General features: G+C 29.4%; 1 protein-coding gene across 2 annotated transcripts in view; it reads right to left on the minus strand.

The window, feature by feature from the left end:
* Positions 1 to 5,999: 5,999 nt before the first annotated feature.
* LOC129912041 (uncharacterized) overlaps positions 6,000 to 16,376 on the minus strand; it is a 43,102-nt gene continuing 32,725 nt past the window's right edge. For both annotated transcript variants that reach the window (XM_055990132.1, XM_055990130.1), the window contains exons 3-11: positions 12,014 to 12,138; positions 11,183 to 11,280; positions 10,985 to 11,106; positions 9,276 to 9,404; positions 9,063 to 9,209; positions 8,889 to 9,001; positions 8,580 to 8,814; positions 6,980 to 7,061; positions 6,000 to 6,914 (exon numbers count right to left, since the gene is read on the minus strand). In XM_055990132.1, the coding sequence (XP_055846107.1) occupies positions 6,811 to 6,914; positions 6,980 to 7,061; positions 8,580 to 8,814; positions 8,889 to 9,001; positions 9,063 to 9,209; positions 9,276 to 9,404; positions 10,985 to 11,106; positions 11,183 to 11,280; positions 12,014 to 12,138 (1,155 nt within the window). In that variant the 3' untranslated portion in view covers positions 6,000 to 6,810. The remainder of the gene's footprint in view (positions 6,915 to 6,979; positions 7,062 to 8,579; positions 8,815 to 8,888; positions 9,002 to 9,062; positions 9,210 to 9,275; positions 9,405 to 10,984; positions 11,107 to 11,182; positions 11,281 to 12,013; positions 12,139 to 16,376) is intronic.

Consider the following 16,376-nt stretch of genomic DNA (forward strand, 5'->3'; position numbering starts at 1 on the left):
TTCTTATTTTTTTCTAGGCATGGTAGAAATATGATTCATACGTCATATAAAAGGTGAAGTAACCTTTCAGATGATATAAAATTAACTATAGGTTGTCATTTAAAAAAATATATTTAATGGTGTTAAAAGAGAAAAAGATTGATTTTTTTGCTTTTTTGATGAAAAGTGATTTGGTTTGAAAAAAATAAGCTCTTTTTGTAGATGTTGTATTGACATGGACGATATAAATATTTTGAACTGAAACAATAAGCTTTCAGATGATATAAAATTAATATACTAGCTTGTCATATAAAAAACATGTATTTAAAGGAGATAGAATAAAAAATAGGTAGATTTTTTCTTTTTTTTTGCAAGAATTTTTTTTTTTAAGTTTTCACTTCTACCACTTGTGAATTACACACATGACTTTTTTTATGTTTCGGTCAACGATTTCTTTGTATATAAAATCTATAGTACTATCATGAGAAAAAAACAGCGCCACCAAAAAAGTAAGCTAGCGAACGAACTAAAAAATATGTCAAATTTCAAACAGAAATATATATCTCATCTCCTTACTCCCATTATTAATTCGATCTAAGCGCCCTCGCGACCACTCAGGTAACGAACAAACTAAAAAATTGCACTTCATGATAGTACTATAGATTTTATATACAAAGAACAAGTTAGATTTATTTAATAAATCTCATCTGCAAATTTATCAATTAGAACATCGGTCTCCTGAAATATTCGAAAATGCATTGGTTGTGTTTGTCATCCCAGGGACTCAAATCACAGTGGAAAGCACATTTTCATAATTACATTTTATTTTAAGCGAAAAGAGATTTAATCTAAAGATCTCAACCTTTAAAAAATAAAATATTTAATTTAAAAAATAAAATATAAATCCGAAACACGTCTAAAACGCGTCCGAAACGCCTCCAAAACGTGTCCGAAACGCGTCTAAAACGCGTCCAAAACGCGTCTGAAACTCGACCAAAACGCGTCCAAAACGCGTCTGAAACGCGTCCAAAACGCGTCTGAAACGCGTCCGAAACGCGTCTGAAATGCGTCCGAAACGCGTCCAAAACGCTTCTAAAACGCGTCCAATAAGCGTCCAAAACGCGTCAGAAACGCGTCCAAAACGTCCAAAACGCTTCCGAAACGCGTAAAAAACGCGTCTGAAATGCGTCCAAAACGCATTTATAGATCATGTTATGAGAAATATGTCCTCCAAATTTGAGCTGAATACGAATATACGACTCACCTCGTATTGCTTAATTACAAATATTTCAAAATATTTTGTTTTCCAGGAAAACTTTTAAATCATAAGTGTCATTTAGAAAACGGTGTGTGGCGTATGAGTATTTTTTTCATGAAAGTACAGTGTTAAGTGTTCCCTTTATCGCTTTAACATATAAATCTCAGGTATGGCTTAGAATACGATTTATACGTACATATTCTTTATTCGGCCAACTGAATTTCAACTTCTAAAATGAAAATTGTTCATTATAGTACCTATTAGTGGAGTAACTAAAGCTCAAAAATTGGCAATATTAGGGAACCCGGCCGAACAGCTTAGATTTTGATGATCTTTTTTTTCAAACGTCGGTAATTAAAAATACTTTAAAGTCTATAGATTAAAAATTGCCGGTGTTGCCGTTTTGATTTTTTAAATTTAATTGAAGATTTTTTTGAACAAAAACAAATTTTTTTCAAAAATTTTTCTTAAAATTCATAAATTAATTGATGCCAAAAGATTGTCTAGGAAATTCAAGGAAAAAAAATGTATGGGAGTGAGGGACAATCTTCCATAGTTCAAGCGATAGATGCAATTTTCTTATTAATTGACTTCAAACACAAAAAAAATATTTGAACACAACGGCAACACCTACAATATTCAAATATACATTTTTTAAAAGTTAGAAGCTTAGTCATATATGTAAAATTAAAATGAAGTTAATTGAATAAACGGCTTTTGAAAGAATGGTAATTGAACTCAGATTTTTGAAAAAAAAAAAATTTTAACATGTCGTTTTTTAAACTTGGTCGTAATGTAAAATGCATTTATTTTCAAATTTTTTTGGCCGCATTTATTATGATTTCAAATTATAAAAGGAAATGTCAATATGTATTACGGTTTATGAAAAAAATTAAAAAGTATTTCATTTTCGAAGAACTTTTTTTAATAAAAGTTTTGAAAAAAAAATGTAACTTATTTTTTTTTTTAAGTTCAACATCTAAACATAAAATTATTTTTTATTCATTTAATAACCCTTACTGTTGAAAGTTAAATAAAAAAAAATTTAAAGTTCCTATTTACCACAGTATTTGAGAAAATTAATTATTTCAATGCAAAAATTCAGTTTTAATAAAAAAAAAAACCATTGAAATTGAAGTAATTTTTCATTTTTTTTTCAAAAGTGTGATATATTTTACCTTTTTTGCTTCGAAATTCAACTGATAATATTTATGGCCGAACATTTTTTTTAAATAAATTCATATTTTATTAGAAAAAGTTTGGAAAAAAGTAATTTTAAATTTTTCTAATAACTTTTTTTTTTTTTAATTCTGAGTTTGAGGACCATTTTTTCAAAAAGTATTGATTAAATTTAGTGGATTTAAATTTAAGAGATAAGAATGAGCTTCTGGCTTTTTTAAAATGTATTTTAAAATATTGTAGGTGTTGCCGTTGTTTTCAAAATATTTTTTTTGTGTTTGAGGTCAGAGTGTTAGAAAATTGCATTTATCGCTTAAACGATGGAAGATTGTCCCTTACTGCCTTTTATACATATATTTTCCTTAAATTACCTAGAGAATCTTTTGCTATCATTTGTCTTATGAAATTTAAGCAAAAAAAAATGGTTTTGTTAAAAAGAAATTAATTTTAATTTTAAAAAACAATACGGCAACACCGGCAATTTTTAATCTATAGACTTTTAAGTATTTTTAATTACCTACGTTTGAAAAAAAAAATCGTCAAAATCAGAGCTGTTCGGCCGGGTTCCCTAATAATTTGGTTTAGTTACTCTACTATAATATACATTATACAATATTCAAAACGGGTAGAAGAAGAAAAACACTAATTTTTTTCTTATGTAACTATTTTTTTTTTTATTGATTTGGTTTATTTTTTTAATGTGTTTACAATTCTGTTTGCAACAAACAACTTAATTATTAAAAAAGAAATTAAACAAACAAAATGAAAAACATTACAATTGTTTATTTTTATATCATAAATTAATTATTTATAACACACTGCTAAGAACATTATTTTTGTTTTGTTTTTTTTTTTTTTTTTATTTCTACTAAACATACACAATATAAATATAAAAAAGATTTATTTAAATTTACATTACATCCTTAGAACTAAATATTATATTTAAGATATTACAATTTGTTTTGTATTTTTTTAATTTTTCTTATTAAAGTACATTTATTTGTTTTTTTTTTCTGTTTCGTTTAACTAAGTAAATGATTTTTTTTATTTTGTATGTAATTTTTGTTTATGTTTCAGAACTAAACACATAAAATTGGTAAATAAGTTTGTTTTATAACCATTTTCTCCAACAAAAACAAGAGCCAAGAAAAATATCAAACTGAAATATTTTACAAGTAAAAACACGGAAATCAACATTTTTTAAATCAAAACTATTGCAAATTAAATTTTTTTCAAGTTTTTAAAAGTTAAAATTTGATAAGTTGGCTAAAATTTTGAAGGAATCAAGAAAAATTATGAATCCACTGCGGTAGCTAAAAAAAAACAAAGTTTAAGTTTCAAATCAGGACCCAAAATGTATAACTGCAGGTCAGGATCACGATTGATGCTATTTTTTATCCTTGATGATCTCTTTTTGACGAAATAATTTATAGCTGTAAAGGAGCACACACTGGTGATAGTATACCGCAAGCGGTATTACTTTACAATTTTCTACGTACCGCTAACGTGTGTAGTATGGTGAATACTTCTAAAGTAAATTTATACAAAAATCGATGTTCACAAAACTCATGGAACCTTGCCGAGGCAAGTATTTGCACCTTGGAAGTCTACTACTTAAGTAGAAGTCAGATTACTTGTATTAACTTCTTTCCGAAATCGTCATTTACATAACATTCCAGATAGATTAGAAGAAGAGTTGTTTAACCCTCTGTCGGCACACGGGTGCAAATTTGGCAGGACAAAAATGAAAAGTGGTCACAGAAAAGAGTCTTTATAAGGGTGAAAATACATTTTTTTGGAATTGTGAATACAGTATTCGAATTCTTTGGAAAATTCTACATCAATTTCATATTCTCCATAAAATAGTGAGACCGAAAAAAGTTCTAGCGTCATGAAAAAGTATAATATAAATTCGCAAAAAGGAGGTGTGCCCACAGAGGGTTAATAATTTAAAGGTTTAGAGACAGTTTAAATAGGGCGAGATATTTACACGAAACGTCTTATCACAGGACCTAAATTAACGAAAATGTTCGTCATTTTGACTGCTGACTTGCTTCGCTCTAGAATCCAATCGTGGGCCTCGCAAGTTTTGTTTAAACTGTCCTTTATATCAATTTTGATATTAAATAGAAGACTGTCAAAAGTAACCATGCATTGGTTTGGAGGATTTTTGTTTATTAAACATTCAGAACATTAAACATCGTGCCCTATCGAGGTATGCATTCGGAATTGGAAAAATATCTATCCAATGCAACTGAGAATTTAAATAGCCAATTTTTAATACTTATGCGTTAAATTTTGCCCAAAGTATTACGAACAAAATAGTTATGCATTTTTTTTTTTTTTTCAGAAAATGAAATTTATTTAAATCTTCATATCTCTTTTCATGGAAGGACATCTGGAATGCAAGTTGAGCTCTAATCGGGTTGATCTCAGAAAATGTCCCTGTTTTGATTTGAAATAATGTTTTGTGTGAGGCCAACTGAATGCAGTTTCGATACATTTTTGTTTTCTTCATGAATTTTTGGACCTGCCTTTTTTTTGGCGAATGCATCGGAACGTGTCGTATGCTATCGCCTTTTGAACTGGGTTTTTCCGGGTTTCTCCTTTGTGCAGGACAGTACCAGCTTCGTCAGCCATGCTGTATTTTATACATGCGTTATTTTTGACGAGAACACTTCCTCGGATTTTCTTGACTCTAAAGTTATTTCTTATTGTAATCTTTAAACAACAACAACTTGAAAGTGCTATAAGTTATCAGACCAGTTACAAAGGCTTGTAAACGTACACTACATACAAGCTTCCTCACCCACAATATGTATCAATACCAAATGAATCTTTCCATACTTCCGTTTTGGAACCTCTTCCAAACGAATTGTCTAAATGATCCATGTTCAAATTAAAGTTAAAAATTATAACAGAACTTCATAATGTTGTATCACTCTTTTTAAAACTAAGCCCTAATTTTTTAATCGGCAGTTAGACTATCAGACGAATAATGTCTATATAAAAAAAAAGTTTATTCATAGCTAAAAGCTTTAACTGAGGTTTATCAGGCTAATGAAAAAATGGCTCTAAAACCAAATAAGATATTTATATTTTTCCTTTTGGTTTTGCGAATTCATCATTTCTTGAATTTATAAGAGACAGGAATAAAGTTTCAACTTTTACTCATCTATTTTTTTACTAACGCACATTGCACACTCATTTACTGAATTATAATAATTTCAGTATTTATGAAGTCTAAATTTTAAAACAAAAACAAACAAAAAATAATAATAAATCTACAATCAACATCACTTTTGTCTTCGAGACAATTAATAATTTTTTGTTATACATAATATTGTTATATTATAATGCTTTTTTTAAATTTGAATTTGTTTTTTATTAAGCTCACCTAGGGTTTGTTTTTTTTTTTTTTTATAAACTGTTACAAAGACTAACAACATTATAAAAAATTGTTAACGTTTAAATTTTCAAATTCAACTAATTTTTGTTTAAATATTTGAAATGTTTGGGTTTTTCTTCAGTTTTTTTTTTTGTTTAAATTTTTTTTTTAAATCTATTGAATCAATATTTTGCATTTTTGTGGTCTGATGGGTTTTAACCTTTGTTTGCGCTTGGCAAAACACATATTCTTTTTACGAGAATATGTATTTTTTGTCTTGTTGTTTTGTTTAATATGTAGTCATTTAGCCATTGGCAGTTGGAGGAGAAATAGCCGCTTTGTTATTGCACTGGCAATGCATATTGTTCAGTCTGTTTTTGTTGTTTTCTTCATTGTGAATCTCACAGTGTCCGTGCTCATTGCAGTTGTTAAGTGGCTCGTCGTCATCATTTTTATGTTCCATGGATTCAGAGTGTTTATTGTTGTTTGTAGTTGTTACTTCAACAGTTGATACTCTGAGAACCAATGGACTTGCTGCACTACTTACAACAGCAGCAGCAATAGCCTCTGGTGGGCTACTGCAATTATTATCTTTATCATCATCTGCCTTAAGGAGTAGTCTTCGTTGAGAGTTGGGTGTTCTTTTTAGTGCACTGGCGAATATATGTGCATTTGGTAAACGGCTTTCAGACTTTCTAAATGGTGGCGGTAATTTGTTGACAAAGTTCAATTCGAATTTACTACTTGTTGTTGTTGTTGTTGGAGCAGTAGCCGATATGGATGATGGTGATGATGATGATAATAATGATGCTGCGGTTAATTGGCTTTTCTTTTCTTTTATTCCTGCTGATAAATTAGACGATGATGATAGTGAAAATAGTTTTTGTGGTGATTCTGAATGTTGTTGTTCCTGGTTTTGTAATTGGTTTTGGTTTGAATTTTCTTGTTGTTTAGTTTGATTTTGATGATGAAGTCTAACTGGCTTTTTATTTTGGCTTTTATTTTGTCAAACTATGACTTTGGTTTTGTCTTCAATTAGAGCCAGGGGAGGCGCTGTAGGAGGATTGCTAATTAAATTGGCGGCTGTTGTAACAGATTCTAAAAGCGAACCTAGAAGTTAAAAAAAAATTAAATTAAAGAAGAATAAAATTAAAGAAATGATTAAGCTATGTTACCTGATTCAATATCATTTGTATTTCTAGTTGAATTTCTTTGGCGACATAAATACGGAGAATTCGCCGGTGATGGCAGTTGTGACTGGAAAAAAAGGAAACGAAAAATTTTTATGTTTCAAATGTGAATTATTTGTTTTTAAGAAATTGCATTCACTCTAAACTCTAAACGATGGAGTCTACATGCTAAAAATGTATGATTTATTTTTAAGAAGGGACCCGTTGTTGTAGCCCGTTGCTCAATAGTTAGTGCGATGGACTATGATGACACAGGTCTGGGTTTTTTTCCCAGTTTTTACCACCTAGAAAAGGTTTTTTTTAGGGATACTGCCAAGAAGCATTGACAAAGCCTTCAAGAGTATCATTGGACAGGTTCGGAAACGTTGGTCACTAAATATTTAGTTAAGTTTTGCGTCTCTGATTGGTTAGCTGTCAAAAAAAATTCTTCAAATTAGTCAATTTTATTAGAAAATTGACTGGAACACTAAGCAAGAATCTCCCCCTTACTCGATTTAGTCGTCTACCTAAATATCCGTCAGAAATTAACTACTGTAGGTAGATCCCTGATAATAACTTAAATAATAGATGAGTCAAGACACTTTCCGGAGAGAGCCAACGAAATCATAATCATTGTGGGTAATTCTTGTAACCAAGGAAGATACGCAATAAATTAAGTATGAAACGTATGAGTACCAATACAAATGATCTGGTTTTGACTACGCAAAGCTCTGAAAATATTAATTTTGGGCAAACTGCGTCTTTTTTTATTAAATCCGACTTTTTTTTAGTTAAAAGGTATGCCATCTACAGCGACGATACGGTCATTAATTACAGTTTACAGCACTTCTCATCTTGTTTGAAGTCTTTCGATTATCCTCAGTTGCTTTGCTTTTAAACAACGGAAATTTCAAGCCCTGATAACCTCTTTACAGTTCGAATCTATTTATGCGTCTTTTCCAGCCAGATCTTAGTTCGTAGAATATAGTCGTTCTTAACTTGTTTGAACTTTTCCGGTTATCCTTAGTAGAGTTGCCTTTAAATATCGGAGGTTTACTTCCCAATCTCTGATAGTCTTTTTACACTTTGAATCTTTTGATGCGTTTTCTGCAGCAAGATTAATTAGATTTGTAATCATAAACGCACTGAATTCAGTACCGAGGATGCAAATGGACCAGTTTAAGTTCCTAAAGAATCTATTAAGACAATCCTATTTTGATTTTATTGGCACAAGAAATTTTCTAAAAAAGTATAACGCTACTGATTGTATACTTGTTAGGGTCAAGGGTAAGGTGGTGTTTTCGACTTGACCATTGATGTTTTATATTCGAGCCAGTTCGTCAACAAGTCAAGAGAAGTGGCTTAAACTTAGCCATGGTCTTACATGGGTACATTGAAATTGCCTGTAGTGACGATTTCAGCGAAAGGGTATCGGCATACAATTATTAAAATACTCAGATAGAGCGTAAAATTTTCAGTAGTCAATTTTCTGACCACATTTAGACTTCGATAAAGGTTTGCTTGTTTTTTTTTGCAATTAAATAGTTTCCTTTTTAAAATATTAATTATCTTTAAATTCTACAAATTAAAAAAATGCTATACTTACTACTTTATTATTAGTTTGGCAGCAAGTGGCTTTGACACATCCTTCTTCTGTTGTTGGACAATCTAGTGCACAGCAATCTGATCCACTCATATTTAAACTGGATGTACCATCAGACATATTGCAACCTTCAATTTCAACAAATTCAGGTTGAATTGTTGTCGAATGGATTCCTTCATTGTGAAAGAATTCTTTCACCTTTTCAGCGATTTTCATATATTCAGATAAATTGCGGCATCTACAAGATTATCAATAAAAATATATCGTTATTCAACAGAAATATATGAATATATTTTAAAAATTATAACAAACCTGATATGAGCTGAAGCAATAATTCGATCACCAGCTAATTGCCACACATGGAATTCATGAACGGCCAATACACCATCGACTTTTTCAAGAAGTCGTCTTTGAATTGCATCTACCTGTAGATCAGCGGGAATCAATTATTATGTGTATTCAAAAAAGTTTAAATTTGAAACTTACTTGAATGTGAGTTGGAACTGTTTGTAATAGAATTAAAGCTGATTCTCTTAATAAGGGCCAAACTGAACGTAAAATAAGTAAAACGAGAACAATCGATAGTGCTGGATCCATATAAAAACGATATTTCCAATTTGTTTTCCATACAATCTTTATAAAGAAATTATAATATTCATGTAAAAAATAAAAAATAGAGTTAAAAAAAAAACAACTTACCAATGCACTAAGTACAACAATTACACTACCCAAAGCATCACTAAGAACGTGCAAGAATGCACCTCGCATATTCATTGAACCAGGATCATGACTGTGTCCATGGCTTGATTTCTTAAGTGCGGACTTATCCTAAGAAAAAATACAATTCAATAAAACACTTAATTGTAAAAAAAATATATAAATGTATGTACATAGTATGTAATTTTACAAGCTCTTCGGAAAGTTTAATTTAAAATTGGAAAATGTATGTTTTTATCATGAAGTGTAAAATTAAGAAATGGGGCATTCCATTGTCACGGATGGAAAACTTGTACATTGTAATTTAATCTGTGCCTTTCAAATTTTATTTACATAATTGTAAAACAATTTACATACGTAGACAGCAATCAAATTTGTTGATTAATTAAACTGGGAACACAAAAAATTGTGTCAATTTGATTATTTTTGAAAAAAGACAGTGTACTTTTTTTTGGGACACATACAAAAGCGATTTTTAGGTGGGTTTTATACGTATTTTCTGCGAATCTATTTAATATTTTCCTTCAAATTCATTGACCTATTATGATAGTAATCAAATGATAATAACCTATTGTGAAAGTAATTGAAAGATAATAATTGAAATGGACCGAGAGAATATCTGCTGAATGAGAGTGTGTCAAAGGCTCTAGAAAGTTCTAGGGATACATATATGTAGTTCGGATGACAACACGGTATTTTGGTGGTCCGGACCCTGGGGAGGGGCATTGGCGGTCTTAACACCCCAAATCTACTTCCAATTATCGTATCGAACTGAAACATTGTACATGTAGTTCGGATGACAACACAATATTTTGGCAGTCCGGACCCTGGGGAGGGGCATTGGGGGTCGAAACATATCATAAGACTAAAAAGTAACAAATAAAATATATAGCTTAAAAAACTAAAAAATACGCTTTTATCACGCAATTAAAAACTATAAAATAATTTAATTGACTCATTGGAAATGGTTAGATCAAAAGATTCGAGCGCTTTGTTTAAACTTTATAAAAGTACAAACTACAAAAATGCGCTGTACGCTTTTTGATCTAACCATTTCCAATAAGACTATTAAATTATTTTATAGTTTTTAGTGCGTGATAAAAGCGCATTTTTTTTTTTTTTTTGAGAACTTAAGTCCCTAAAAATTTGGTTTGTTCTTAATGGTTATGTGATGTTTCAGTCTCTAATTGTGGGTCTAAAAATGCAGGTGAGTTCAATATTTTTAAACAATATGGGGCCCTACTTTGACTCGCAACTCGCATGTTGAATATTCGAGTAAATTAAAGGAAATGCCTATGGCAGAACTGACAAAACAAAACTAAAGACTTAAAAGGTTCAAATATGATAAACTCTTAGTTCTTCCTGGAGTTTATTTGTGTTTTTTTTTCATTTTTATAACAAAAGAGAACCCATCAAGTTCGTTTTAAGAACAACAAATTAAAAAGCATAAATCACATTGATATCTTATGACATTTCATCCTTCAATTTCAGGTTTTACACACGAAATCGCAATGAATTCAAGGGAATCACGTTATGGTCGTCTGTGTTAAACTTTTCTATACCGCTTCAATGAATAGAATACCTATGTCATACAACATATCAGCTTTCCAAAGGCTTGATTTTTTTCTTATTTTACAAAAAATGTATCTATCTCAATCCACATGCTACAAAAAAAAAAAAAAAAAACTTACCTGATTTTGGTATGTAAACGAATTATTATCACCTTCTGCTTCATCGACATTGGCTAGTTCATTGATGCGGCTATGATTTCTTGTCAATCCACCATGAGAGTGACCATGGTGTCCTCCGTGTTCTGTAATTCAATACAAAAAGTAATTAAATGAGAATATAAAAATTCACAGCCACGATAACAAACAACAACAACTTACCATAAAGCAAAAATAAACCTATCACGTTGACTAGTAAACCTAATACACCTACAATCAATAGAAGTTTTGGTTCGTGTATCGTTTCTTCTTCGATAAACCTGAAAAAAAAGGATATTCGTAATCATACTTTTTAACAAAAAAAAAAAATGTGTTAAAAGGTTTTGTTTTCTTAACATTTATTGGCTTTAGAGAATACACGTCAAAGTGAGAAAAAAAATATGTTAAAAGGCTTAAAATACAAAAAGATTATTTAACTAGCCATCGCATCATAATAGCCTGTTGACTATGATCCCAAGAGTCTTAAAGGACAAACCTTTGAATAAATTATTTTTTTTTTATTCATCGAAAGGACTTTTTTGTAGACATTTTAAAACATTAATGCAACCTACGCAACAACCTTTAAAAACGGGAGGTTGTAATATCAAGAAATACCCGTCTTTTTTTTGGTTTAACCTTTCGTTTTCTCTTCAGATTAGCATTGTCAATGTAAACTCTGTCCACAACGACTAAAGTGAAGAACGAAAATCAATAAAGAAGGATGGTTTTTGTAACCATCACTCCTTTGAGTCTATTTTATATCATCCGACGACGACGACGGACGACATGATGAGAATAATATAACAAGAAGTAAGTTGATATTTTTATTTTACTTATAAAATGACATTTAAAAAGAGATACCATAAAAGGTAACCTTTTAAACCTTTTAATTTCAACTTTTTTATACAAAATTACCATTTCTTTTATAATTCGTAGCTTGAAAATCAATTATAAAGAGTTTTGCTGTTTTTCTTTTTTATGAGATATATTTTTTATTGAAAGAAATCAACTTACCTTTTACACGCTTCTATCGTTATACTAAAACATAGAGCTACTAAAAATACGGCATTAACTAAAGCACCAAGGACTTCGGCTCTGGCCCAACCGAATGTATTTTTTGACCATTTCTTTGGCGACATCTGAAAATATAGAAAAAAAAATACGATTTTAATTGAAAAGTCCAATTAATTTTTAAAGAGATTGTTTTTAAAGGTATAGGTATATAATCCGAAGATTTGTTGTAGGTATTGCTACCTTCATCTTGAATCTTTGGTCTCCTGTCGCATAATTATTTTTTATGAGAAATAAAGTATTTTAAATCCAGACCATTTTCAATTTTTAAAGGAAAGAGCTTAGTTATGAGCTTTTTAATATATTCTTTTTGAAAATAGACGCAATAAAAAACCAAAAAAAAACATATTTTTTTTTCTGCTATTCTAGGAAGCACATTTTTAAAATGGAAGCTTCGTTAAAAATTTTAATCAATTTTGTACCGCCCTCAATCAACTTTGCGTGCGAAATTGGAAGCGGCGAGCTAAGGATAGAGCTGGCTGGAGAAGCTCGTTGGTTGATTCCCACAATCCACAACGGATTGTAGCCGCCTTAGGGCGCTGGTCACCCTAAGTAAGTAAGTATAAGTAATTCGCAGTTTTTTAACGTTTTTAATTAAGTATTAATTCGGTTTTATAGCAATTTTTAATTTTTTTCATATACAAAAAAAAAGCTTAGGAAGAAAAGCAATAACAATACCAACCCACAAACCATTAGTCATCTCGTGACCACTATAACAATTGATAATTTTTTAATCGCGACAAGAGACTGCATGTACATATAGAAAATAAAATAAATAGTAGAGAAACTAAAGCAAATTATTAGGGAACCCGGCCGAACAGCTCTGATTTTGGCGATTTTTTTTTTTCAAACGTAGGTAATTAAAAATACTTTAAAGTCTATAGATTAAAAATTGCCGGTGTTGCCGTATTGTTTTTTAAAATTAAAATTTTTTTTTCAAAACCATTTTGTTTTGCTTAAATTTCATAAGATAAGAAGCAAAAGATTCTCTAGATAATTTAAGGAAAATATATAAAAGGCTGTAAGGGACAATCTTCCATCGTTTAAGCGATAAATGCAATTTTCTAACATTCTGACCTCAAACACAAAACAAAATATTTTGAAAACAACGGCAACACCTACAATATTTTAAAATACATTTTTAAAAAGCCAGAAGCTCATTCTTATCTCTTAAATTTAAATCCACTAAATTTAATCAAGACTTTTTGAAAAAATGGTCCTCAAACTCAGAATTAAAAAAAAAAATGTTATTATAAAAATTTAAAATGACTTTTTTCCAAACTTTTTCTAATAAAATATGAATTTATTTAAAAAAATGTTTCGCCATAAATATTATTCGAAGCAAAAAAGGTAAAATATATCACACTTTTGAAAAAAAAAAATGAAAAATTACTTTAATTTCAATGGTTTTTTTTTATTAAAACTGAATTTTTGCATTGAAATAATTAATTTTCTTAAAGACTGTGGTAAATAGGAACTTTAAATTTTTGCTATTTAACTTTCAAAAGTAAGTGTTATTAAATAAATAAAAAATAATTTTATGTTTAGATGTTGAACTTTAAAAAAAAAAAATAAGTTACATTTTTTTTCAAAACTTTTATTAAAAAAAGTTCTTCGAAAATGAAATACTTTTTAATTTTTTTCATAAACCGTAATACATATTGACATTTCCTTTTATAATTTGAAATCATAATAAATGCGGCCAAAAAAATTTGAAAATAAATGCATTTTATATTACGACCAAGTTTAAAAACGACATGTTAAAATTTTTTCAATAATTTTTTTTTCAAAAATCTGAGTTCAATTACCATTCTTTCAAAAGCCGTTCATTTAATTAACTTAATTTTAGTTTTACATAAATGACTAAGCTTCTAGCTTTTAAAAAATGTATATTTGAATATTGTTGGTGTTGCCGTTGTGTTCAAATATTTTTTTTGTGTTTGAAGTCAACTAATAAGAAAATTGCATCTATCGCTTGAACTATGGAAGATTGTCTCTCACTCCCATATATTTTTTTTCCTTGAATTTCCTAGACAATCTTTTGACATCAATTAATTTATGAAATTTAACAAAAATTTTTGAAAAAAATTTGTTTTCGTTCATAAAAATCTTCAATTAAATTTAAAAAATCAAAACGGCAACACCGGAAATTTTTAATCTATAGACTTTAAAGTATTTTTAATTACCTACGTTTGAAAAAAAAGATCATCAAAATCTAAGCTGTTCGACCGGGTTCCCTAATATTGCCAATTTTTGAGCTTTAGTTACTCCACTAAAAATAAAATACATGAAAGTTCTTTTTTCAATGAAAAATAAGTTAGAAATTGAAAAACAAATAATGGTATTTTTTTCCAAGTGAAAATATAAACTAAAGTCTTCTAAAATATTGAACAAGTAATATTTGCTGAACTTAAGATAACTCTTCAACAATATTATCGTTGTTTTCACCTTGGCCCTATTTCATAAAACTATTATATACTATACTAGTCTAATAAATAATAGCGAATTTAGTAATGACACTGTGTAACACGAGACCTATCACGTTTTGTAGAGCTATTCGCACTGATTACGAAACGGTATTCAAAATGTCCCTAACACCCCCAAAATCTGGAATTAGGGGCAAAAAAAACGGTTTTTTGGACCTTCACCCATTGAAAAAATTCTAGCCTCGTCAAATTTTTACCCATTTTTGATTTTTTATATTTTCTGATAGAAAATAATCATACCTTTTCAACAATGTATAAAACATGTGATTCGGTTAAAACACCTAGAGTTTATAAGATGTCCATGGTATAAAGTTCAAAAATTCCATTTTTTTCGTCATTTGCCCAACTTCGACATCAATTTAAAGTATATGTTTTCAAAACAACATGCAGTTTTAAAAATACATTCTTAAACAATATTCATTTCCAAATGAAACGAGGTACTTTTTTTATGAAAATCAGTTCACAATTGGCTTAGAAAAAAAAATGTACGATTTCAACTCAGGCACAGAAATTAGAACGTTTGGGCACCGAACAAAAATGTTATTTTGGCACGTAGTCGTAAGTTGGGCGCCAGGATTTGACAACGGTTTTTTTGTAGAGGAGTACAATAAAATCATTTTTTACTATGGGAGGGTAGTCTATCTCCCCCCCTTTAGGAGGGAGGGGCAATTTTCTAAAAAAAATATTAAAATAAAAAAATATTAAAAAACAAGGGCAACACTTACAGTTATAAGTGATACCATTTCTGAAAGGCAGAATTGTACATTTAATTCTTATTTTTAAATCAATATACATATTTCAACCAATTGTTTTTGAAATAATCGATTTCAAAGTTAAAAATAGGGGAAACAAATTTTAAAAAAACTCATTGATTGCTATTTTTGTTCAGACTGTGAATTTTAATAAAAAATTGACTCATACAGAAAACTTCCTCTATTGATTCCTTATCGAACAATGAAAACTATATGTTTCTATTCCTTCTAGATTTTGAGAAAATTGAAAAATAATTTTATCAGATTTTTCTTTTATCAAATTATGTTTTTTTTTTTTATTTATAAAAACAATCTAAATCAACAACGGTATTCGAACCTTGGCTGGTAGGAGTAAGAGGCAACATCCTTGTTCGTTAGACTAAGAAGACTTTGCAAATAATGAAACTTTTTCCCAAATAAGTTGTTTGGGATATTTAATAGGCAATAATATTTTAATTGTTCACTAATAATTCCCCTGTGAAATCAAAGGATGTATTAGTCCCGGAACTTATTTTTATGAAACGGAATTTTTTTAGTCCATTTTTTATTAGAACTAATAATTTGGAAATTATTAGTATTGGACTAATAGTTTTATGAAAAAGGGCCCTTGTGACATTTTTTTTTTGGACAAATAGACTTCACTTTCGTTTTTTTCATCTTAAGAGCATATACAAACTGAAATTCGTATGAAAATATATCGTGTATTTTTATGTCAGTGGTTAACTGTTCTAATAGACAAAAATGTAACGTATACGCCACAGTGAATCACTTGAACATGAAAGTTGTTGTTGAAAATTTTCCTTATATTTTGATATTACTGAACAATTTCTTAATGTCAAGTATTTGTCTCTAATACTTAACCAGATAACCACGTTTTAATATGATTAAAAAACGGCATTACATATTTTATATTGCTGCTTAATATTTATCTCTCTAAATATGAATTACAATTTAGTTTTAACGCATACCATAAAGTGTGCCTCTTGACAAAAAACACTCAGAATCTCATCAATTTTATATTTTATTTCTTTATATTGACCAAACAATATAGAATTCAAGTGGCTTTCT

The sequence above is a fragment of the Episyrphus balteatus genome, chromosome 2 (genome assembly GCF_945859705.1).
Source record: "Episyrphus balteatus chromosome 2, idEpiBalt1.1, whole genome shotgun sequence".
In the NCBI taxonomy this organism is placed as follows: domain Eukaryota; kingdom Metazoa; phylum Arthropoda; class Insecta; order Diptera; family Syrphidae; genus Episyrphus; species Episyrphus balteatus.